Source organism: Ursus maritimus, unplaced genomic scaffold (genome assembly GCF_017311325.1).
Source record: "Ursus maritimus isolate PB19 unplaced genomic scaffold, ASM1731132v1 scaffold_32, whole genome shotgun sequence".
Taxonomy (NCBI): domain Eukaryota; kingdom Metazoa; phylum Chordata; class Mammalia; order Carnivora; family Ursidae; genus Ursus; species Ursus maritimus.
The window spans coordinates 14,002,355-14,028,895 of NW_024425786.1; the positions used below are offsets into that span (position 1 = coordinate 14,002,355).

A 26,541-nucleotide genomic window follows, 5' to 3' on the forward strand; every position below is an offset into this window, starting at 1 on the left:
GGAGGCCGGCTCGGAGGGCACTGTGTAATCCACCGTGTACACTCGGGGAGCTCTGCTCTGACATTATTCCTTACCGGTAATTCTCTAATTCGGTGTAAGCATGCAGACACACACCCTCACTGGTGGGGAGAAGTGACACTGAGCGCACCACTAGCAAACACGTGTGAGCAAACACAGTCAACCCTGCTAACCAACAAATGAAAAATGAGGTACAATTCGTTGCTTATGAAATCAGAAATTTAGGGAGAAAAACACCCAAGCCCAGCAAGGAAGCAATACACGGAGCCGCAAACTGTTGGTGGCATTATGACTCGGTCTGACCCCTTGGGAAGACAATTTGGCAGTATCTGTCAAGGGCTGGGAAAGTGTTCCCACTCGGGACACACTAATATTACCCCTGGGGGTCCATCCTACACAAGAATCCAAATCCGAGGAAAACTGCATAAGGGACCACAGTCCTATAACACCGTTCAGAATGCAAAGAACTGAAAGCAACCTAAAGACGGACATGTCCATCTGCTCTGCTCTAAGGCGCCATTAAGGAAGGATGGCTGTGAAGACGTCTTGCTCTTGGGGGGAAAGTCTTAGGTCATCAAAGTTACTTTTAATGGACTTCACTTTTCAGAGCAGTTTTCGAGTCACAGCAAAACTGAACGGAAGGCACCGATTTCCCACCTGACTCACGCACAGTCTCCCCTTACCAACACGCCCCGCAGAGCAGTTCTAAGTGCACCGACCCGCACCGGCACATCGTCATCACCCGAAGTCCACAGTTCACCTCCAGGTATCGGTCACCCAGAGTCGTTCCACTGCCCTACAAAGCCTCTGTGCTCCCCCGTCTCAGCCTCTCCTGCCCCCCAACTCCTGACAACCACTGGCATTTTTACTGTCTCTACAGTGTGCCTTTTCCAGAACGCGGCCTTTCCCGACTGGCTTCTTTCACTCAGTGACACGTGCCATGGAGGGCTCCCTTGTCTGTCCGTGCCCCGACAGCTGCTTTCTCTTTAGCGCTGAGTACTGTTCCATGGGGATGGACCACCGTCTGTTAGCCATTCACCTGCTGAGGGACATCTTGGTGGCTTCCAAGTTTTAGCGATCATGAATAAAGCTGCACCCATGTGCAGGTTTCTGTGTGGACCTAATTCTTCAGCTCTTTCGGGTAAATATCAGGGAGCGTGGTTGCTGGAATGTATGTTTCGTTCTGTAAAAACCCGCTGAGCTCCTCCAAAGGGCCTGCACCATTTGCATTCCCACCAGCAACAAATCTAAGTTCCGGTTGCCCCACGCCCTCACCAGCGTTTGGTGTTGTCCGTGGTCTGGATTTGGGCTGTTCTAACAGATTGGGGGAGAGGGGGCAGCTCACTGATCATATTAACCTTTAAAAAAGGAAGATAAAACACTACATGTGGCCTATGACCATCACTAATCAAAATCCACATGCACAAGAAAAATGAAAGGGCTTTCTAAAAAACGAGACTGTTAACAAGTGATTACTCCTTCTACGATCCAAACCTCTCACAATGAAACTTCAGGAGACTGAACCATATGAAACTGCCGATAGGCACCCACTGCTGGTCCACAAAGACGGCAATTTCATATGGTTCAGCTTAACAGTTTCATTATTAAGTTTTAATAACTTCAGGCATTCACAGCATTTGTCCTTATTCTATGCCACCACCCCCTCTTCATGTAAAGAAACAAACACCTCCACGCATGTGGGCCAATGGGCTGATGGGTCTGACAGCCTATCTGTACAATGCCATAATCCGAAAATGTGGAGAGATCCTTGGAAGAGGACGTGCCAAGCTGATAGAGAAAACAGCCAATGAACATCAATTTCACCGTATTTAAGTTCAATTCTGAAAGACGCAGCAGGCTCTCCACCTACCACCACATGGAGATGGCACTTTTAAGCTATAAATTCAGACGGCAGGAAGCCTCCAGTAGGTCAGAAACACCCAGGACGCAAAGTCAGGTGCCGTGGCTTTCTGTAGAGGGTGTGGGAGTGGGTGTGGGGTGGGGGGACAGGGCTACCCCTACTGGGTTCCCCTACTTCTGCCCAGCCTTCTACAGGCCTCCATCTCCAAGCAGGACCCACATTTCAGGCCAGTGTCTCAGAGGATGTCTGCTCCCCTTTCCTGGCCTTGGTTGGTTCAAGACCAAGGCTATTCAACGAAGTGCCCTGATCCCTTGTGCCCAGAAAACAGGATCTGAAGGACAGGAAGGCACACTGAAAAAGGCAGACTGAAGAGCCATATGCAGACGTGCCACAATTTTTCAAAATGGTTTTAGGACACACGCAGAAGATATCTAGACAAACACACAGTACCGGAGGCTGGAATTAAGGGACGGTTCCCCTTTCCAAGTCACACGCTTCTGTGTTTAAATAGAATATTACTTCTGTAGTGAGAAACATAGGAAATTAAAGTATTTTTAAAAAGAGACAATGAGAGATACGCTTTGATGTCCTTCTTTTTGAAACTTCCTACCACTCCTGACTCAGCCTCCTGGCCTCTACTCTGGAGTTCCCATGTGGCAGAATTTCTTTATCCAAAAAAGGGAAAAGGGGTTAGGAGAAAGCCACAGCATATCCTGGAGGGAAACCCCAGGCCCACCACTGTGCTGGGGACTTCAGCCACTTCACCTGCCCCTCTGATTAGCTGAAGAGCGTTTGGCCCTTCAGAATAGCTACTAGGGCTGTCTGCAGGCAGCCAAGGCCCTAGCTAACGATCCTCGAGGAAACCCAGTCATCTCTGGAGACAGGCACCAGGAGCTGTCAGTCCGGTATCTCATTTACTCTTCAAAACCACCCCATGAGGTAGTTTACGGAGATCAGCGCTCCTATTTCAAGGATGAGTGGGAGAGCTCACCACCAACCAGAATGCAAGCTTCATGAAGGCAGACCTTTATCCCCTGCTGCGTCCTCAGCACCCAGAACAGCGTGGTTCACGGGAGAGCCTCCAGAAGGATTGCTGGTGGGTGTGGGAGTGAAACCTCACAGGCTTGGAGAGGTGGAGTGACCTGCACAAGGTTGCCAGCCAGTACACAGATGGGTAGTCAGCTTTCAACTCTACAACAGCAAGCCCTGCCATGGGTCTCTATTGCTTCATGGCACCCTGGGCGGGGGTGGGAGGGGGGGTGTTAGGACCAAGCTCTGCCTCTTCCTCTCTTCCCCACAGGCCGCAGTCATTCCCTGGAGCCCCTGGCTGAGGCTGAGCGTTGCCTGACCTGGGCTAAGCACGGGGATCCCAGTGGGAGTGTGTTCAAAGCTAGCCTTTCATGGATATGCGTGGAGGAGGACACAAGCTTGCCAGATGGGCGGGCCTCTGCCCACACCACCTGCTCACCTCACTCCTACACCCTCAGAGCCACTGACCCCCACCTTCAGCACTGCTGGAAAGCCTCTCTCTTAAAAAACCAGATGGAATTTTTATTTAAAACAAGAGTTTAAAAAAAAAAAGTTTTAAATGTTTAAGAAAACAGATCTATTTTTAACATAGCCATGGCATAAATAAAGCTTTCACTGAAAACGAGCTTAGAAGGAGGCAGATCTGAGTGGGAGTCTGAACTCTAGTCAACTGGCAACACAGCTCCAGGTAAACGACTTCGCCGAGCCTCCACGTTCATATCTATGAAACTAGGATAGTTTCGTAGAAACTAGTCTCCTTGGGAGAAAGATTAAATCGCTCCATTTAAATGAGACAACGCATTTATTTAGTGCCTCGAATCCCACGCCCGGCACACAGGGCTGGTCAATAAATAAGCACTATTGCTATCAAAGATCAAATCATAAAATCGAGTCCATCTGGCCCAACACCCTCCAGTGCAGAGGGGGAAACAGACCTAAGGAAGGTCCGTTGAGCTGGGTAAGTTCTGACTGCCCAGTACTGCACCTCCGAGGGCGGCCGCCAAGGTGCTGTCCGCACGGCGCACAGATGGGAGCAGTACCGCGTACGAAACAACGTGCTCACCCAATCTGCTCCGGAGTCACTTAAATCACTGAACGGCATGCCCTATGGCTATAATCTAGAATAACGTCTTAAGTTAAAGAAAATGTTTCAGTGGGAGTCAACATTCAGCTGGACCTGCACTGCCCCATACCGCAGCCACTAGCCACACCTGGTTATTTAAAATATAAGTTCATTAGAAATTAAATAAAACTAAACCTGCAGTTCCTCCATCACAGTAGCCACATGTGAAGTGCTCCAGAGCCACATGTGCCTGGTGCACGGATACAGAACATCTCCAGCATCACGGAAAGTTTCAGGGGACAGCACGGCTGAGAAGACAGAAGACGTCCTTAAGCACTGTTTAACTTCTCACGCAGTGGATCTGGTTTCCTAAATCCTACTGCCCGCTAAGAGCACTACCAGAAGATCAGGAAAAGACCTCATTAGCCTTCTCTTTTTTTAATGCAAATCTGCATATTCTTAACAAGCCTAATCTCCCTCCAACAGTGACAAACAATATATTACTGCGGGAGTGAGGGTGTTGGGATCGAGACAGCCATGAGGACCAGCGACAGGTAAAAGTAAATAGCAGTTTAATTACATGTGTTCTGGGCAAACACGTAACTTGCACAGTGTCCTCCACCCACATCAGTAAACTGAACACGCTTCAAAATAGGTCAGTGGTCCACTCACCAAGGCTCACTTACACAGAAGGACCATCAAAAGCCCAGTTAGTTTGCCTCTGCTAAGTGCCTGCAGTTTTGCAACAGGATACGCTCAGTGCATAAGCTAATTTCTTTTGCAATTTAATTCTAATGCCAAAATACTCATGTAACCCCACCTAAGCCCAGCACAGCCTCCCACTCGCCCCTTTCAATGGTCCACCAAGCAAGAAGACCTGCAACGTGGAATAAGACCCAGAAAGCGACCCCTCTCAGCAGTTACACCCCTCTCCATCACCTTCTCTGAGGTCCCAGCAAGCTGGCACCCCCTCTAGGAGCCGGGAAGGCCACTTGGCACCCTCGGCTCCTGGGATACTAGGACATATGACCAAATTAAAGATTCATCTGAGCCTTCCACCTGGCAGTGAGGCCTTTTAAAACCCAGAGTGCAGAAGCATTTTTACAATATGCCACCCTCTACATTTACAAAGGGGGGGAGGAAAGAATTTACTTGTATTCATTCGTTAATGCTTGAAAAAGTGAGTTAAGACAAGACACTCATCTACACAAAAACCTACCCGTGAAGATTTACAGCAGAGTCATTCTTAACATTGAAAACCTGGAAGCAACCCCAGATGTTCACGGACCGGTAAATGGACAAACTGTGATATACCCACACCATGGACTCACTACAGGATTCTACCCAGCAATCAAAAGGAACAAAATCTCAATACACGCAACAACGTGGATGGATCTCAACAAAGTCACGCTCAGTGAAAGAAGTCAAATATAAAGACTACATACTGGGGACGCCTGGGTGGCTCAGTTGGTTAAGCACCTGCCTTTGGCTCAGGTCATGATCCCAGAGTCCTGGGATCAACCCCGAGTTGGGCTCCTGTTGGGTGGGGAGCCTGCTTCTCCCTCTCCCTCTGCCCCCCCCCACCCGCTTGTGCGCACTCTCTCTCAAATAAATAAAACCTTTTTTTCTTTTTTAAGATTTTTAAAAAATTTATTTATCTGACAGACAGTGAGAGAGCACAAGCAGGGGGAGCGGGAGAGGGGAGGCAGGTTTCCCGCTGAGCGGGGAGCCCGATGCGGGTCTCGATCCCAGGACCCTGGGATCATGACCTGAGCTGAAGGCAGATGCTTAACGGACTGAGCCACCCAGGTGCCCCAAATAAATAAAATCTTTAAAAAAAAAAAAAAAGACAACATACTGTGATTCTGTTTCTATGAATTTAGAGAAAACACAAAACCAAAGTGACCAGACCAGTGGTTGTCCAGGGATGGGGTGGGGTCGGGGCAGGGGGAGAGATGCAAAGGGGCACAGGGGGCTTTTTAGGGGGAGGGAACGTGATGTGGTGGTGGCTACGTGACTATTACCAAAACTCATAAAATCGCACACTTAAAACTGGTGCGTTTCACTGCATGGAAATAACGCCTTGATGAACACAACACAACAGAGAGAGACTTGGAACTATCACCGCTGTGGGACCACGGATTCGGGGAAGGAGAGGCAGGCTGGAAGAGATGGGCCCATGAGGGCAAGGACAGGAGGGAGACTGTTCACTACACAGTACTGTACGCAGGACTTTTATTTTTAATCTTGGGATTGTATTGCTCATTCCAAAGCTGAGTTACCATTCTTTCAAGGTCAGACTCAGAGGAGAGCTCTGGGCACTGGCTCTGCTGGGTCGGGCTGATATACTGTCGGTGAGCTACACGCAGGAAATCTTGAAGGGGCGGGGGAGTGGTGAGTCTCTAGGTCCAACCAGTGTCTAATGTAGAAAATCAGCATCTCCTCTCCTCCCAGAGGCCAGCACTGCCTGTCCCGGCCCTCCAGCCACTGTGTTACTAGAAAAATAACAGTGACCATTTACTGAGTGCTTACTATACCCCAGGTGCTGCAGCTCATCTGACAGGTGTCACTCATTAATAACACCGGCGCCAAGCCAGCATGCCTGCAGCCCTCACCACATGCCAGGTACGACAGCAGGCATGTCACCTGCTTTATTTAGTGTACCCTCCAACAGACACTAGGATAGGACACTAGCCCCGCTGCTGAAAATGGAGGGGGAAGGACAGAAACCCAGGTGGTCTGGCTCCAGGAGCCGGCCTGGACATCTGTGTCTGAGAACAACTCTGTTCCTGGGCCAGAGGTGACACTAACCAATGACACCCACATCACACATCACAGTGCTCTGCGCTCCCAGCCTCCTCCGCAATGTGACAGGCCTACCGCGAGGGCCATCCACTCCCATGCTCAAGAGGGAGGCCAGAAGGACGGGAAGGGTTCAGGATGCCGCCAGGCCCCAAGGCCTTATTCTTTGCACCAGACCAAGCTGCTTCCTTGGCCAACAAGCCATGAGGGCTAAAACCCAAATAAAAATGAGAAGCACGTGGAAAGACAAAATGTTCCTGAGCTGCAATATTTTTAAATCTCTCCTTCTCTGAGCAAATGAATTATGGGTTCAGGTCAGAGTCCCGAGCGGCTGCCTGAGGGGCTGGGAGACCACAGGGGTACCACTGAACGGTGCCTGGAGGGACCCTGGTGCTCATCAGTCCAATATGAAGCAGCAGCGAGGAAAAAAACTCCCCTGCTGGAGATCACACAGCCCATCAGGGGCCAGGACGCGACCTGCACTCAGGGCTCCACAGTCCTGGAGCCGTGCCCTCTGCCCCTGCACCATTTCCCACACCCCACACCGTTTCCCACGTGCAGTGCAGATCCCTGGGGTCTGAGAAAGGTTTTAGAGGGGTAAGGACAAATGGGATCCAGTGCTTACCGATTCTTAACACGCACGAAAAAATGAAACCAGCACCTCAAACATGACCTTAGAGATGTTTCTGCCCAGAAAGAGGCGAAAGAAGCCTGAGGTGTTAGGCTCCAGCCAATTTAAAGAAAAACATTAAATAATGATCAAGGTAGCATAAAAATACCGTGAGCTGGTAGATGGCCAAGCAGGGAAAGCCAACCTACACCACCCCGGGCTCACCGTGGCAGCAGGCTAACGCAAGCAACCAGAGGAAAAGGTGAAACAGTGAGAGGAACAGAGGTGTGGAGCCCCGCGGGTAGCTCAGCTCTGACACAGGAAGTGAGCGCCCGCAGCCGAGGGCGTCCACGTGCCGCACCCCCACTCCCAAGCTCATCCAGCCAGAGCGAACCGCCTTCCCACCCAGAACTGTGGTCACGGTAGCCTTGCTCTGCTCCTGGTACTTGAGCCCGTCGTGAAGGCTTAATCCGGGGCTCTGGCCTCAGAGAAACCCTCCTTTCGGTTTTGCCACATGCTTCCATTAAACTCCCTGGGGTGCGGGGGCAGAAGTCCCCCTCAGAGCCTCCCAGTTGCTAAGAGCCCAAATTACCAGAGTTGTTTTAGTTTAAAGTATAATTTGGGTTCACGAAATACCTCATTATGCTTCCCCTCCTCTGTTTCCACACCAGCGTCAGAGGCTGCACGTGGAGCTGGGAGACACTGCTGGGCAGCAAGGCTCTCGAGAGTTGCACCCACCCACCCCGAAAGGTCCTAGGAATGAGACGCTCATCTAAGATCACCAGGGATATAAAGGGTCTTATGATCACAGTGGAGTCAGACTCGCTCCAACAGGCAGAAGCCCCCAACCAAGCACGCAAATCTTCTCAGACTTTGAGAAAGATTCCGTCATTTCTAAAAAAGTATGTATCTAATACTTGCGGGAAGTATGCTTTCCGCCACAACTCCCCTCCCAACAACAAAAATCAAAATTTGTGGAAGAATTCTATTAAAATCTTATTTTTAATTTTTCTTAAAGATTTGAGAGAGAGAGAGCGTGCACATGAGTGCAGTGGGGAGGGGCAGAGGGAGAGGGAGAAAGAATCCAAGCAGACGCTGCGCTGAGCATGGAGCCCGATGTGGGGCTCGGTCCCACAACCCTGAGATCATGACCTGAGCCAAAATCAGAGTCAGACGCTTAACTGACTGAGCCACCCAGGCAACCCTAAAATCTTGTTTTTAAAACATCATCACTTTATCATACGGTTTCACTCATATGTGGAAGATAAATAGCACAGAGGATCATAGGGGAAGGGAGGGAAAACTGAATGGGAATAAATCAGAGAGGGAGACAAACCATGCGGCACTCTTGACACCAGGAAACAAACGGAGGGTTACAGAAGGGAGGGGAGGTGGGTGGGGGGATGGGGTCACTGGGGTTGGGCATGAAGGAGGACACGTGATGTCATGAGCACTGGGTGTTACACGCAACTGATGAATCACTGAACACTACATCCGAAACTAATGATGTACTCTGTTAGCCAACTGAATTCAAAAAATAAAAATAAAGTAAAACATCATCACTGTAACCACCTCTATGTCGCCAAGCAGACACGGCACGGCCACATACTAGGCTTGTTCGACATTTTGTGCGTACAGCTGGTTCTCGCTATCTGCGGATTCCAGTTTGCAAATTCACCTACTCACTGAAGTTTACCTGTAACTCCCAAGTTACTACTCATGGCACCTCCAGTCACTCCCAGACATGCACAGAATGGCAAAACTCTGGGCTGCCCAACGCGCTCCATCTATGGCAGAACGAGGCAACACTCTGCCTCCCGGTTTCAGCTCTTGCACCGTCAGCTGGAGTCCCTCTCGTGGTCTCTTTTGTGTCACCTTTCCCACAGTTCTCTGCTCTTTGTTGATGTCGCTGTCTAAAAACGGCCCCCGAGCCTAGTGCCGTCCAGTGCTCCTCAGCACAAGGAGGCTGCGTACGCTGGAGGGGCTTCACCCAGACGTGAGCTATCAAGCTGCTGGTCGTCACTGCAACATCAATGAACCAACTGTATCCAAAGGCGTCCTTGGGGCGCCTGGGTGGCTCAGTCTGTGAAGTGTCTGCTTTCGGCTCAGGTCATGATCCCAGAGTCCTGGGATTGAGCCCCGCGTGGGGCTCTCTCCTCAGTGGGGAGTCTGCTTCTCCCTCTCCCTCTGTCCCTCCCCTCTGCTTGTGTGCTTTCTGTGTGTGTCAAATAAATAAATAAAATCTTAAAAAAAAAAAAAGTGTCCTTAACTAGAAACACACGTAGAACAAGTTTCTTTTCTTTTGTTTCACATTAGATCCGCAGACCTCATCCCTCTTGTAGCTGAAAGTTTGTGCCCTTTTACTAAACTCTATTTCCGCCCGGCCCCAGCCCCTGGCAAACACTGTTCGACTAAGTTTCACTTCTATTCGTTTAGATGACACATTTAAGTGATACCACGCAGTATCTGTCTTTCCGGTTATGCACTGATCAGATGACGAAAATGTTGCGACCAGAGGATCCCAGGAACTGCGGCCTGCATTTCTCCCGGGGCAATGGTTCAGGATTTGCTAATGCACTGTTCATGGTGACTTCACAGAATGACAACTGCAAGCAACGGCAACAGACTGTATGTACGTAGGTAGGAAGAGGGCTCAAACCTCAGGACATAATCACAAGGGCAAGGAGAGACTTCATACCTCAGGACACAATCACGCGAAGGGAGAGTTCATACCTCAAGATACAATCACAGGGCCAAGGAGAGCGTTCCAACCTCCGACACGCCAACAGGAACAAAGTCATAGCATGCAGTAAGCAAATAAGGAGGGCCAAAAAAAAAGTCCTGCATGAAGACCCTCACTGCAGCTCAACATTAAGGAAAAATTAACCCCTACTTATCCAACAATAGGGGAATGGTTAAGCAAATGACAGTCTTAACCAGTTGAAATATTTATCATCTAAAACGTTCATGACATTTTTATAACAAGCAAATTATTGAAAAAACAGCATGACCTATAAATAACACAGAAGTATGAATGCAATACATGAGAAACCTTTAAAAATCATGCAGAGACAAAGACACTGAGGCAAAACACCAAAGGCTAACCGGAGCTGCTAGCAGGCCACCTTTTTCCCTTCCTTTCTGTATTTCCCAACTTTTCTATAATGAACACATTACTTCCGTAATACAAGGAAAAACACTATGAACTTTAAAAAATAATACTGTCACATTCCAAAGGGATCCCTGAACGGGTTCAGGAAACTTCCCAGGGCTCCTGCCACTGGTGTTCATGCCCAACTAGATGGCCATGTGTCTCCCCCACCAGGCTGAGAGCTCTTTAAGGCGGAGTCCCCTTTTGGCACAGAGCACAGGAGGCACTCAGCTAATAATGATGGGTGAGGGGGATGGGCAATGAACCGCCAGCAAATTCTACTCAAGGGTGGAAAGACTATTGGTAAACCACACAGGGCAATGTCGTGTTGTAAGTCAGGTCAGGGTATGGAGAGGGCACAGAAATGGACAAGGGTGAAACTGGAGCCTCCTTCACGAGTGACCCCTGCCAGGTGGCATCAAACCCTCCCACCCATATGCTTCTGGCTCCAACGACTAAATTATTGCCAGTTCCTCTGAACATGCCACGTTCTCCTGCACACACTGTTCTCTCTGCCTGCTGTGTCCCCGCCACTTGTCCTCCTGGCAAATCAGTCCTTTCATCTCCATTCCAGCAAAAGCTTCTCCCTAGACCCCTGTGGTGCTCCCCCCGAGACACTCTCTTCACTGCACGTGCACACACCCCCTTACACAATGATTATCTTCCACTCAATAGGTTCTTTTGAGAGACTGTGCCCCTTCTCTGAATGGTCTCCGTGTAGATACGGAAGGTACCTTAATGATGCCCACCTCCAAGCAGAGCACAGAGCATTGTTAAACTCCTGCACGGACGGATGAATGGGTGTGCAGACAGGATGACTGTGGTAGTCAGAAAAGGCTGGGTGGCCAAGAGGGGACAGAGCCAGGCCCCGGAGGGTAAGAGGGATGGACTGGAAGAAGGAGGAAGGCAAGGGGGGGTGGGGGATGCTGCAAGCGGAGGCCCAGAGGCAGAAAACAGCCAGACTCTGGCAGCCACCAATTTTAGGTGGTCCACAGGTAAGCACCTCTTTTATCAGAAGTTAGAGTCTACTTCCATGTATACCTCCTACTTGGGGCATCGGATACTGGTTTTCCATTTATGGTAACGACAGTTTCCCTCTTAAATAACTTCAGGTAAAAAAAGAAAGAAAGGAAAAAAAGAGGCAATTTAAAGAAAAATTAATTAACGGATCAAATATGGAGACGGACGCAGCAAAATCCAGGGAGGTTAACCCTAGATAGGACATTTCTGCAGGAAGGCAAGCAGCTCTCTCTGCTTAGCCAGAACGGGAAGCCAGGCTGAGGAATTGAAGCTGGTGAGGCAGGGAGGACGACGAGTCAGTTCTGAGCGCCCAGAGGGCAGCCTGCAGCTAGGGGCTGTGGGGATAGCACTTGGGAGGGCCAAGTGACAGGAAGAATGGGTGGGGAGAAAAACGCTTGTCCTCCTCCTTAGCCCTACAACCCACTCTGGAGGATTTACTGTAAGGAAGTGACTCTAAGGAGCGGAAAACATACATACGTATGTGTGTATACAGATAAATAATCACTATTCACAGCAACTAACATAGTACAGTAAAGGCCCTCAAACCAGTCATTCACTGAATCCTCACAACCCCAAGGAGGTAGGTAATTCTAACGTGAACATTCTAGAGAGCTAGGCAGACAGAACAGACCGATTCAGTGCTTTGCTTTACTCAACACTATCACATTTTTTTTAAGTAGGCTCCACACCTAGTGTGGAGCCCAACATGGAGCCCTAACTCATGACCTTGAGATCAAGACCTGACCTGAGATCAAGAGCCAGACACCCAATGGCCTGAGCCACCCAAACATCCCCACACACATTTTAATGGCTGTATTATATACCATTATGCTGCTGTACCACCATTTTTCAACCAACTGTTGGACATCCCCCCCCACCCCCGCCCCAAGCCTGGCTACTGCAGTCATGGTCCCTTACGACATGGCAACAAAGTAGGAGCTAAACATCAAAGGGACCCAGGTGTTAGTCCAAAGGGCGCTGGCTTTGTGGGCTGGTCTACCCTACTGCCATGAAGCTCTCTCACAGTGTCATGTTGGAAAGTGGGATCTTTGCACGAATCACTGGAGGAGCAAGGTCAAAGATGAGTTTCCAAATGTGAAGTTTTTGCAGCAGAAAAGACAAGAGCCTACTGGTAGAGTCCACATTCCAGCATGTCAGACGCAGGACTCTCGTCCCAATTGCACTAGTGGTTTACTGTAGGATCTGGGCAAGCCTCAAGCCCTGTATGAGCAGCAAAATTCCACGACGGCAGAGGTTACGTGCAAAGGCTTTAAAGTCAGAGCAGCCAGGTTCAAATACCGGCTCTGTCATTTATTAGCAATTCACATGAAGTCTCTAACTTTCCGTAAATATGATTTACATAAAGTCCTAAATTCACAGGATGCCATGCTTAGGAGAAATCTGGGAACTAAAGAGGGTAACGCATGTTAAGTGCTAAGTAAACTAGGTAGCAGATGCTAGTGCCTTCCTTATGGACTCTGAGGGCCTGCTGAACGCTTCAGCTGACTCAGAGTCTGCCTGTACTTGTTACAACACACAGCCCATCACCTGAGGCTTGGAAATCGTTTCTTTCCTTTCCTGAGAGATTCCGGCATGTTACGGAATTCAATTCCTGGAATTTTATCAGTTAATTCAATGGCTCACAAGGTACTCTGAGCTCATCATATGGAGGTCCAACACTCTATTTATGTGTCCATGTTCTGCCAATGAGTCACATGATGGGAGGGCCCTTCCCTGGGGACCATGGCAACCGGTTCTTGCTTGTTATTTCAAGAAATGCCTCCCCAACAATCAATATGTACCAAACAGACACTGCAGAATCAAAATAAAAGCAGGATCCTGGGGAAAATTCCCAGGATGCTCCCGTGTGCTCTCCATCTGGAATTCAGAAAGCTCAGAAACCACACAGTCTGTGGCCAAGAGGAGAGAAAGCCTTACAGCCTTATGGCACCAGTTTTACGGGAGGCAACAGGACAAGGGGATTCCACCGCACAGCTGGGTGATCACTTCTGGAGAAAGCGATTTAAAGGAAGAAGGAAGAAATCAAGGTTGTTGAGAAAACATGAAGACTAGACCCATTGTCAGGCATATCACCTAACGCAAAATAAGACAAAAAGGAATAGAGGCTACCACGAGCGGAGGCCACGGAGACCCTGCCCATCCTGCAGACAGGTGCTGCCATCCACAGCCTAGCGCTCTCAGCTCTCTGAAGCCAAGAACCTCTTTCAGTATCTTTTACCTCTTGGAGTTGGACTAATTCCATCGGTTCTATTGGTAAGCAGACGACAACAGCCTCTCTGCTCATCTCCGGCCCTCGCGGCAGGTGTAACACAGCCAGGGTACGGAGTACGTTGTTCCCGAATTCAAATGCTAGCTTGGTCATACGTATATCTAACAGCTATTATATCCCCATACTGCATTATTTCAGAGTCCACCTGGATGTACACAAAACAGAGGAGACAGGCAGAAAGAAAGACTATAGGGCGCTCAGGGTCTCAAAAGTGATTCCAAACCCTGACTACAGGTTAGCAGTTACTATGTGGGAAACAAGGCTCCCTTTTAAATGAAGAACCACAACCACTCCATGCTCATTCCTTAGTTTTTTGTTTTTTTAAAGATTTTCTTTCTTTCTTTGAGAGACAGGGAGAGAGGGAGAGAGAGACAGAGAGACAGAGACCGCGTGCAAGCACGAGCAGAGGAAGAGGGAGAAGCAGCTCCCCGCTGAGTAGGGAGCCCAACGCAGGGCTTGACCCCAGGACCCAGGATTCATGACCTGAGCCGCAGGCAGAGGCTTAACTGACTAAGCCACCCGGGTGCCCCTCATTCTTGTAGCATCTTAAGAAGCGCTCCAAGTCCTCAAAGCAGAACCAGGGGCAGCCATCTAACACACAGTTGGCTTAGAGTTGCAAAATGTACAAAAGCACTAAAGAACATTGGTTAAAACGATCAACATAAAGACTTCCCTCTGTATGTAAAAACAACATCCTTCCCTGAGTACTGACGGCTGGAAGCTGGAATCAGAAGACCAAGTTTATTTATTTTTTATTTTTTTAAAGATTTTATTTATTTATTTATTTGACACAGAGTCAGCCAGTGAGAGAGACAGCCAGTGAGAGAGAGCTAAGCAGGGGGAGTAGGAGAGGAAGAAGCAGGCTCCCAGCAGAGAAGCCTGATGTGGGGCTCGATCCCAGAATGCTGGGATCACGCCCTGAGCCGAAGGCAGACGCTTAACGACTGAGCCACCCAGGCGCCCCAGAAGACCAAGTTTAAAGGCCACCTCTGCTCCTTACTGGCTGTGTGACCTTGTACAAGACATCTCTTTTCTTAGGCCTCCTATTTCCACATCTGCAAAGCATTTTGGGGGCCACGATCAAAATGGGGCTATGGTATAGATTACATGAGATGGTATCCACAGTGCTCAGCACATGGGCTGGCCCAGTACAAGTCCGCTGCATGATAAATCCTCTAAGCCGATGAGCAGAGGCCTGTCCGGTCCAAGAGCAAGGCCCCTGGCAGCCGGAAAGTCAAGGCCTCCCCTCAGTGTGATCGTTACAACTGCTTTTTAGATGGATGGTATTCCTCAATACAGGGATTTTTAGATCCAATTCTCTTCCCCACGGAATGGTGCTAATGATGAACGATGACGTTCCTATAGACAGTACTGTGTTAAATGCTTACACAGGCGGCCGGAGCTACAGTATTCATGTACACTGCTCTTACTTAATCCTCTAGCTACCCTGCGAAGAGGCAGCTCTTATGTCCATTTTACAGATCAGGAAATTGAGGCTCAGAGCGATGAAGTGACTAGGTGAAGCTCACATAGTTCAGAGCCACAGCAGAAATCAGAGCCAGGAGTCTCCTTCCACCATACCTTACCAGGCTGCCTTCCAACAAGTGTTTTCTCGCCCATTTTCTTTTATCTTGCCTCCTTTCTCCCTCAACCCCAACACTCTACCTTAAAATCAACACTTGCCCTTAAAACATTCAGCCCCTGAGGCAGTGAGGTCTTGCAGGCCTGTGGCAGCTCACAAATGCGGCCTTGGTTGGCAGAAGCTCGGAGCACCCATGAACCCCTGCCGTCTTCAGAAGAGAAGAAAATGGCTCAGAAAATAACCACAGTGGGGGGGGGGGGAGCCGGGTGCTGGGGGGTAGGAATGACAAGCATCACCATTAGCACCATGCCCCGCTCCCCTCGAGGCCCTGGATACCAAATGTGACCAGCACTCCAGGGTTAGCCACTCGTGCCATAAGACAATACAAAACAAAACAAAACGCAGCCATTTTCCAGAAGAGTGACTTTTATTATCACCTGGAACAAAAGCGCCATTTCAAACAACTTGTTCACAGATAGTCAGATGCGTCAGGGCAAGGCCCGTAACTGACAAGAGTTTCCAGTGAGCTATGGGAGAAGGAACACTTCCCTGCCAGATAAGCCGAGACACAAAGTCTACACTCCTTCCAACACAAAGCAAAGAGAGTTTCCACTTTGATGTCTCTTCTGGCTCTAAAAGCCCGTGAAGAGTCCACGTTACTGATAACACCACCATCTTGTTACTACTTTAATAATAGCCATAATGTTATCGTGTGGGGCTTCACATGTATTAACTCATTTAACCCTCGTAAAATCCATCAGAAATGCTTTCATTCTTACCATTTCACAGACAAGGAAACTGAGGCAGGGAGGAAAGGGAGCTGCCCAAGTCTGCAGGCTTGGATCAGAACTCGGGCTCCAGACCCTGCCCTTCACCACCCCGCACTCGGGAACCCTGACTGCCTGGGATCATTCCGGAACTCCAGGCCAGTCGTGTGACTCTGCGGCAAGTGCTCAGCGCCCACCACGTGCTGAGCCGCCAGCGAAGGTCAGAGCCATTAGGATCACGGTTCCCACCATGCCCTCCAGCCAACCTCCAGACAACCTTCAATGCCAGGGCAGCCTGGAGAGCTGAAGGGCGCACTGACCTGATCTCGGAGGCGGGCCTTGCTCGGCTCCTTCCGCTCTCATCACCTCTACCTACAGTGACACTGACAAGCAGGAGCCCAACACTAACTCCGCGTGGCCAGAGAGTCTCACACTGGGAAGCGGGAGGGGCACTCACATTTACTAAGGGCCTACTAGACATTCATCCACTCAACAAACACCCCGGAGCAATGGCCCGCGTGCCAGGGACAGCAGAACGCTGAGATCGCATTCACACTCCGAAGGGGCACTTATCGTTCATCTTCCTTCCTAAGGATAAGAAACAACTTGGGGCTTCGTGACGGCCACCCACTGAAGCTGCAAGGTCAAATAACTATTGAAATGGGCCACTACGTTCTTTCCCCTCAGAGGCCCTGCAAGCTGCCACTGTGTGCGGCGCCCAGGGCTGGGCCGGGGCTCCACAGGAAAACACCAAGGAAATCCTGCAAGGTTTTGTTCCACCAGCAGCGGTCAGCGGGAGGCTGTCACAATCACCAGGATATGCGCAAAGAACCACTGACCTACCCCAAATGCCAAGACGCGACCCTACTGATGGCAGGCTAAGACCTACCGACCACTCTAGAATTCATTAAGCACGCACTTTGGAGTGGGAAGGGCCCGCATCGGGACGTTACCTCTGCCACTAACTGGTGGGGGCCCTTCCGCAAGCTCGTAACCCTTTCAGAGCTTCAGTTTCCTCATCTGTGCAATGAGGAAACCATCTCATGGGTTCGGGTTGAGAGAATTAAAGGTGGTGACTGTATGCATCCAGCAGAGACAGCGGCAGAAGGCAGGCACTTTCCAGACTCAGGAAGAACCCAGGAGGGAACACTTGATAACCCAAGGGATGAAGACTGCGAACTCGGGCACCTCCAATTCCCGCTGCCCAAGGACACTCCTGAAGACCAAGGCGGAGGACTCAAATCTCAGGGCGACCAGAGGTCCACACCCCCTTCGGCTGAAAGAGACTGAACACAGGAGCTGTCAGGAGGATACGCAAGGAAGCAAGGACAGGCTGTGTTGGACATTCTCAAGGACCAAAGCACATACAGGGGCCAAGTCCAACCCCTGCTGTGGGGGGATGTGCATTCCTCAGTGATGGGTCCACATGGAGCCCCAGCGACTATCTGCTGCCTGGGGCGGGGGTGAGGAGACAAGCTGCGCTCAGCACAGAAGGAAAGGACTGATAAAAACAAAGCCAGCTCAGTCGGTGGAGCATGCGACTCTAGATCTCGGGGTTGTAAGTTCAAGCCCCACATTGGGTGTAGAGATTACTTAAAAATAAAATCTTAAAAAAAAAAAAAAATCAAAGCCAGAGATGAGACAGAGAGGAATTCAAGGGGCCTTCCGTGGCCACAGTGCCTAAAATCAGATTTTTCACCAGGAGGGTGTGGTGGATCAAGGCTCCCCCTTCCAGTTTCCTGGCACAAAACTACATCTGCAGGAAGCCCGTTCCTGTGAAATCAGACATACCCCTTCAGGGCCAAAGCCTCACCGTGGAGAACCTTGTGTAGCAACATCAGTGTGAGCGAGCCGACCTCGAACCCTCCCCTCCATCCACTGACCACGGCCACAGATAAGGAGGAGGGCATTTGGTACCACCAGAAAACACACAATTCCACAGGGGGGCTGCTTGCTACGCAGCCCCACAGAAAGAGTACGTGAAAAAGCATCTTTTCATAACCTGAATATTTTAAATTACAGATATTTCACATGGTAAATGTTGAATGAGTCCTCTGCCTGAATCTTAGCGAAGCCTCTGTGACAGTAAGCCCAGATAATACTAACACAACCGTCCCTGAGCAGGACTTGGCTCGAAGGGCCCCCGAGGAGTTCAGCACTGGAACAGGAAGCCTTCGCAAGCAGTTCAAGCAGTGGGTGGGAACGTTCAGGGGCTGAGCCGGGGGCAGTCTGCACTGTGGTAAGATCCTCGTGGCCAGAAACACCCGGCTGCAAGCCCTGAAGACTGCCAGGCGTTATCAGGGGACTCTACTCCCTGGGCTCTCAGCAGAACGGGGGGCTACACTTGCCTTCCAGGCTGGCTGGGAGGTTCTGTAAGCCACCACCTAGCAAGCACCCAGATTCACAAAATAATAGGTCATGGCCAACACTCCTGCTGCATTTGCCACACACACACTCACTCCAACCTCACAATAACCCGTCTGGGGCAGGTCGACGGTAGCCACTGAGGCTGCTGTCTTGGAAGAAACAGGGCTACTGGACTGGAGACTTATCACTAGAAAGTTGCAGAGGAAGGCTTCCTTCCACAGGTTTCCAGACATGTCAGGAAGACGTGGGGTGCGACCAGGAGGAGGAAGAGAGAAGGGAAAGCGAGTGGCTCCCTTAAGCTTACGCCCTTCTGCTGTGGACTTCCACCACACTGGGTCTGCACCTGTGCCCCAGGCCGTCAGAATCTTAGATTTCCCTGTCTCCATCTGAGTCCTCCACGTAAAACTCATACTCTACTAGGTCTGATGCCTCTGGGAGCATCCATGGAAAGAACGGCTGGATGGAAAAAAAAAAAAAAAAAAAAAAAACCCTAGAGGCAGCGCACCAAGGGTCCAGAGCAAGGGCTCTGGGGTCAGACTACGGAGGCAGGCCTAAGTTCTCGCTCGCCTGCGCCTGGGTTAACGCGAGAACCTGCCTCAAAGGACTGCTCTGGGTACTAAAAAGTAGTCAATAAAAGCTAGCTCCTGATCTCATTCCAGCCACCACGCAGAGCCTCCACCCGCCTTGGCCGACGGGCAGTCTTAGGCGGTGGTTTGCCCAGAGCCGAAGGCCGCGTACTCGGAGCAGAACTGGGTGCCACCCACTGATACAGACGGACTGCCGGGCTAACCACACTAAAATCCCTGCGCGGCTGTTAGGATATCAAGGCTTTGCAGACACTACCATCTAGGATTGAAACCGACCAGAAACAGCAGTTGCATCAATGATAAAGCATCCTATCAGAATGCCTAACCAGGGAGCTCTGGAGGCAGAAGCGTCCCCCTCAGCCCCAGAGCAGGTAAATCATGGCATCTCACTCTGCTTTCCTATCTTTATCTTTTTCAACCACGTGTTCTTGTTCGTACCCATGGCCTCACAGTGGCTGGGACCCCCCTAACCCCACAGGCCGGTGCTGGCGGATGCCTCCCTCCCACCTCTCACCTCTTGGGGCCTCTGTGCACACCACAGCCAGATGACGCTTCCTGAAATACCACAACTCCGCCAGCCTCCTCAAATTTCTACCTGCCCCGTCAAATATTTAACTGGCTCCACACTGTCCCAGATCAAATGCAAACTCCTTAGCTTAGCAACTCCGGTGCTCCCCAACGGACTCCCGGGACTGAGGTACCCCCACGCGCTCTGTCTACTCTGTGGCTGGGCTCCAAACTCACAAGGCTGACCGTACCCCTGAACTTTGCTTTTGTTCCAGGCAGGGCCTAGAATGGCCTCTCCTTGACTGCACACCCCACCCTGTCCTTCTGCCTCGGCAAGGTCTCCCAGGGCTTCACACCCAGCCCCCACCCAAGCTGCCTGTGGGCTGAAGTGGTCTGCAGGGCTTCCTGGAGGAAGTGGAACGCAGGCCAAGCAGACACGTTCCCCATGCTAATGAAGCCTTTTCTACAGTATGTCCTTCCTGCTGCACTCAACTTTTTGGATGCATCCTGTGTCCCTTTCTGGATTAGAGGACAGGGATTATGGCTTCTATTTGTGTCCCTTGCTCTCCAGTACGCAGAATGAGACGAATAATAATCATAGCTACTATCTACTGTGTGCCAAGCACTGGATTAAGTACATTACAATTTTCCCCATCTTTCTCCCGGTATCACTGAAAAATGTTATCCTCATGAGGATAGACAAGATCAAGACACTGAGGCCAAGGGAGATGAGAACCCCCACCTCAGCTCACACGCTGAGCGACAGATGCAGGACTCCAACCCACACGCGCCCAGCTCCAAAGCCCATGTTCCGCGGAGCAGGCAGCAAGCAAAGGGCAACCGCTCTCAGCTCTCACCACGCAGTCACTTGGCGTTGACGAAGCACCTACCAAGCGCCAGGCGACCAGTGCAAGGTGTGGGGTGCTTAGCGGGAACCAAACAGACCAAGCTCACATGCTCTGTCCCCAGTCCTGACCCTCTTCTTCCAGCCTGGGAAGAGGCCAAGACTCAGTTCGTAAGGGGCTCCACCAGGCACAGACAAGGCATCCAAACCAAAGACAGACAGCATCAGGCTGTGACAACACGCGGTGTCCCGTGTACAGGGAGCCTTTTTTGGGGGGGGGGGCGGTGAAGTAGAGCCTCGGGCTCTATTAGGGAAGCTCTTCATTCAAGGCACAGCCCAAAGCCAAGCAAACTCCAGCAGGCAGTCAGGAGTGAAGGAAAGGAGTCTCTCTCTGAAGTCAGAAAACCCAGTTCCCACTTAACAGCTACAGAGGGACTCACCACACACCCCTTCGAACCTCATCTGTAATATGGTGATGATGATGATAACAGTGAGTACATATATAATTATGTGCTAGATAGGCTGGAAGGACTTGACATGTATTACCTCATTTAATCCTCAAAACAAGCCTTACGAGGAGGTCCTGTTATTATCCCAAGGCAGTCTGGCTCTACGTCCTAACTGCTTATACTGTGCTGCCTCCCTCCTAAGGCTGAGCCGTTCTGGCGGGGCTGAAGCACAGATCCAGCAGGCTAAAGCCCCCGGCAGAGTTCACGCACGGGGCTGGTGCCCTAAAACGTACATCTCCACCTCCTTACGGGGAAACACGACTCTCCAAGAGCTTAGGTTTAGAAATGGCATTGCTCCAGCTGGTCCTAATGTGGGCGACCTTGCAAAGGCATCCTCTGGCCTTCCACACCCCACTCTCACTGCTGGGGTGTGCTGCAAAGAGCAATGGGCCCAGATCCTGTACTACGGGCCCTGCTGCTCACAGCTTCTAAGACACAGAGTGAGTGTACAACACAGGAGTCAGATGGACCCAGCTTTGAGTCCCAGGCGTGCCACTCACACAGGTCACTCAACCTCTCAAGCTTCAGGTTCCGTGTAAGTAAAATGGGGGAGCAGGTTATCATCTAAGCCGTGTTTCTGGATCACAGTGGATCCTCCATCAATGGCAGCTACCCAGGTCAGGAGGGCAGGACTTCTGCAGCACCACAAGGTTACACTTCCAGGCAGGAGGGCTTCTGGTGTGCAAAGGGACAAACAGGTGTGCAGTGCACTTCGCTTCCACGGTTATGGCAGAGGGAAGAACAGACACGCTCCCAAAGGTCTGGGAGTGAAACCTGGCACAAGCCTCCACTCTCTCTTAAATCTCCTGCCACATCTCATGCAAATGACTTGCCCTCATATCAAACAAGGCTCTTACCCCTTAAATTGTAGGTAAAAGTGACATCCCCCCCCAACAATGTAAGCTGTGAGGGATGGACCCTTGTCTTGCTTATCACTGTGTCCTCAACACATAAAGCTGTGCGAAAAAGACACTTAATATACACAGAATTAACATATTTCTATAGCTTCAGGTACCCCCTAAGTCGCCTCTGTATTTGCCTACTGGCAAGCATTTCCCAGCCTAGGAAGCAGGAGTCTCGATGGTCTATGTACCTGCCCGGGTTCCACCTCCCTGGGCTGTCAGTCACCGGTCCTCTTCTCTCCCCCATGGAATGTGACAGCAGCACAGGACTTCCGAGCTATAAATAGGAATATCTGCTTTCAAACTATCTAAATTCAAACTGATTTATCATCTCAACCTCAAGCTATCAATTGTTGGCTACCTTTTTCAAGCATTCCACCAAAGAGGCCAGTTGGGTTTAAATCAACAGGACTGTATGTAGTGTAGGGTCTGGGCTGAACGGTGTCTCATCCACACCAGAAGCCCAGCCAAGACACATTAGCGTCAGCTATATTGTTTCACCTTGCAACAATGTGACAGGCCTCTCCGATCAGCCTGTCGGGCGAAACCATCTGTGAGCTGGAGGGACAACTCATGAGGGGGCTCTGCCTGTCCTTTCACTGCTATGGCCCCATCAGCTGGCACTGGAATCAGAACTGGTAAGTTAGAACAATCATTCCTGAGTTAGAAGCTACAGCTGTGTAAGGAAAAGTGCTCTGAAACCATAAAGAGCTAACAGCGGTAACACTGTTACCTACTAAGGGAATGCACGGAAATAAATTTCATTTGCCTGTGCACTTAACTGATGCCAACAAAAATCATGGAATTTACTCCAAAGTCCAGTGAATTTCAGATTCTCAAACTGCTTTTTCCCTCCACGGATAACGGAGAGCTAGCTGTCTTCCTACCATCAAACCTACTGAAAATAAAAACCACAGTGGCCTTAATTCATTTACCTATTATACAACCCCACACCACCACTCATGTCCTAGTCCAACTGTCTAGTCTGGATTATTACAGTATCCATGTGAGGGATCAACCTGACAATAAGCAGTCAGAAATTACTTATAAGCCTAGGGGATACTAAGAACAAGTTACTGAGAGAATGGGTATTCAAATCCAAGTGGCTGAGTTCACCGACACAGACACACCCCAAAAGAGAGCACTCCAAGCCATCTCCTTCAATGCCAGGTGATGTTCTAGGCCCCAGGGGTGCAGCCATAGAAAACACAAGAGAAAAACCCCTGCCCTCAACAAGCTCATGCCCTGGCCTGGGGCCAGACATGCCTGTACCACCACCCAACTATTGCTCTGCTAGGCGAGGTCTCTTACGTAAAGGACCCAGAACACAACCAATAGTCAGTAAATGCTGCTGCTCCCTTGCCATCTCTGAGTACCCCATTATTCTGTTTTCTAAACAGTGTCCTTTCTATCTTCCTCCACAGAAGCAGCCTGGGACAATGGGGAGGATGGAGGTTAGAGCCGGCCAGATGTTTGGTCGGTGGAAGCACAACACCTTAAATTACTCCAGGTCCTGAGCGGCAGCTTGTTCACCTGTAAAAGGAGGATAGCAACTACCTCCAAGGGCTCTGTGCCGATTAAAGGAGCTCGGACAGGTGGACGGCTCAGCACGGTGCCAGGCACCTAGCAGTCCTCAAGAAATGTTAGCCCTTTTCCTCCATCACTTCCATAATTTTCAGAATGGCCAAATAAAACCCAAATGCAGGACTCGTGAGAAGCATGCTATGTCACTGTGCCCCTCCTGGGTCATGACGGGCATTTCCCATTACCTTTGGAGAATGGGAGCTAAGCCAAGATGCCACTCCCTGCCAGATATGCTGCCTTGAGCAGTCCCACCTAGCCGCCAGATCCACGTTCCCCCGCTTTTGTCCTGAGAGCAAATTTATAAAACCTCACTCAGCTTTCACAGTCCTCGCCGGAACAGTACTTCCCCACACAGGCCTGGGGCGGGGCCACCTCCGGGCAACACAAACATTGGAGAAGTCCAAGAGCACTAACATTAGCCTAAGCCACAGTTAATCAATATACAGGAAGGCAGCAAGAAAAAACTTAGCCACCCAATTAGTCATTCTGGTTCCACAGCCACATCACTTCATTAAACAAGAAACTGAGATCCTCAAAACACGTCGGGGACCAAAGTTCACATGCAGGCACCTGCCAGCACTGGGCAGGGGAAGCAGGTGGATGGTCCCAGCTCCGTCAGCCCATCTCCAAAGGTTCCTTGATTGTGTAAGGCAGAAGCCCTCTGGCCCTTCCAATCTGGGTGCTGAGCCTGCCCTGCAAAAGTCTCAAAGTGGAGGTAGGGCAGGCTTACTTAGGAGGCCCAGGTGAAACCTCAGGCCACTCAGAGAACCTAGAGCACCTGCCATCATTATCAAAACAAACACCACGACTGGAACTAGCTGGCTCCGTCGCGCTCTGAGCCTGGCTCACCTGATCCGAGGCACCTCCATAATCAGCAGTTCCAACCCTCACGAGCTGACAGTTCAGGGGGAAAGGGAGACTGCGCCTGCTGCGGTGCATCGTGTCCAGGCCGTATGTTGGCCTCGCGGCCCAGCGGCCCCCCCAAGGGCTGCAGCCTCACAAGGGCGATTGTGCGTTCATTCCTGTCCTGTCGGCTCCCCCCACCCTCATCCTTCGGCTCCCACTCAGGCCCCTGCACGACGCCCCGCAGGCGCCGCACCCTCGGCAAGGAGGCAGCGGCCACAGAAAGGGCCCGCAGAGCGCCGCGCTGCCTTCCAGCCTTCCGGGCACACAGGTGCCCGCCCTTCCCTCACTCGCTCGCTCCAGGCGGCCTCCCCAGAAGGAGGCAACCCTCCACCTGCGAAGGGAAAGCCCCGGGACTACCCCCCCCTCCTCCCGGGCAGGAGAGTTCCCATCGCTTCCCGGCGGCAAAGGTCCTCCCCGGGTAGAGGGGAGGGACCACCTGGGTCGGGGGCAGGGCAGGGAGCAGGGCCCTGGAAGGGTAAAGCCCGGGACAGAGAGGGGCTGACGCAGGCTACGCTAAGAGCGCTGAGAAGTCTGAGGAAGGGCCGGGGGCGGTTAGCGTCCAAGCGAGGGCCGCGGGCGGAGGAGGGGGAGGTCCAGACTAAGGCCAAGGAGGGAAGAGACGATTCGAGCTGAAGCCACGGAAGAGCAAGGAAATGAATCTAGACTGAAGCCACTGGAGGAAGGGTTGACTGGGGTCCAGACTGAAACCATGGAGAAGAGACGGAGAGGGACAGAGGCCTAACCCGAACCACAGGGAGGGGAGCCCAGCCTGGGCCATTAGAGGGAGGAACGATGGCCTACCCCGGCCGTGGGGATGGGGAAAAGGAACCTAGCCCGGGTCGTGGGCAGGAGGAAGGAGGACCACCCCTGGGTCACCGGAGGGGGTGCCTGGCCTGGACCACCGGTCCAGGAGAGTCTAGCCTGGGCTATGGGGGAGACTCGCCTGACCGAGAAGCGGAGAGTGGGACTCCAGCTTGAGCCAAGGGCGGGGGCTGGGAGAGGGAGGCAGGGTCGCTGCCCAGCCCAGCTGCCCGTGCCGGCAGCCCCCTCCTGGGCAGCGATGGTGTCCACCTGGGTCCGGGACCCCGCCCCTCCCCCACCCGGGGGACCCACCCTGCTCGGGCCGGGGGCTGTGGGGGGGTGGCGGGGGCAGAGGAGACCCGGGCTCCCGCGGGGCCCTCGGGGCTAGGAGAGAGTGACGTCGGGCCTTTACCATGGTGGCGGCGGCGGTCCCGGTCCCGGCGTCTGTGGCTCTCCCCCCCGCAGCAGGGCCCGGCGCTTCCACTTCCCCGGGTGCCCAGGAGTGAACATCCGGGTCAGCGCCCCCCTCCCCCCGCGCCGGGCCGCCGCCACCTTCCTTCCCCGCCCCGGCCGGGCCCGGGCCCGCCCCCACGCGGCCGGCTCTCGGCCAATGAGCGCGCAGGGCCGCGGCGATCGCCAAGTATGGAGCGCGGCGCGGGGGGAGGAGCGCAGAAGGGGGAAGTGCAGGGCGGGGCCTGCAAGCGGGGCGGGGCGCGGCGCGGCGGCCGGCGGAGTGGGCGGGCGGGCCGGGGACGCGAGGACTGGGCGGGGAGGGGGAGCTTCCGCCCGCACCCACGCCCCACCTCGGGCGCTGGGGCTGCGGAGGCGGGGGCGGCTGAGGGACCGTGCGCGCGGACCTCCCGGGCGGGGACGCGGAAGGCGCTGGGGCTGGGAGGGGTCAGGCCCTGCCCGCCCCGCCGGGTGCACGCGCGCTCTCCCGCGCGGACCCGGAACTGATGCTGCCGCCGGGCCGGGCCGGCCCATCCCGGAGAGAGCGGCAGCGCGAATCCAAGGTGGGGGTCCCCGGCGCTACGTGGGGAACCGGGAGCAAGTCGCTGCACCTGAGCCCGATCTCTAAAAAAGGAGTCTCGGGCCACACCACTCCCTCACTGAGCACCCACTATATACCAGGTCCTGTTCGAGGCACCGAGAGAAAGCAGAGGTGCACAACACAGGAAGATGCTCCCAGACTACCTGCTGCAGGATAGCTGTGTGGACCGCGCAGGTAGAGATGAGAAAACTGGATTAGTAAATGCTAGGCGTTTGCGAGATGTGCTACAGAGAACCAGCCCATTTGCCCACTCCACAGAGTGACTCAAAGTTGTTTTTTTTTTTTTTTTT

The 26,541-nt window shown here is 51.9% G+C and overlaps 1 protein-coding gene across 2 annotated transcripts in view; it reads right to left on the reverse strand.

The window, feature by feature from the left end:
• The window catches only part of CAPZB (capping actin protein of muscle Z-line subunit beta), a 129,170-nt gene extending 103,419 nt beyond the window's left edge, over positions 1 to 25,751 (reverse strand). For both annotated transcript variants that reach the window (XM_040645871.1, XM_040645870.1), the window contains exon 1: positions 25,613 to 25,751. In XM_040645871.1, coding sequence (XP_040501805.1) covers positions 25,613 to 25,615 — 3 coding nt within the window. In that variant the 5' untranslated portion in view covers positions 25,616 to 25,751. The remainder of the gene's footprint in view (positions 1 to 25,612) is intronic.
• Between the last annotated feature and the right edge of the window lie 790 nt (positions 25,752 to 26,541).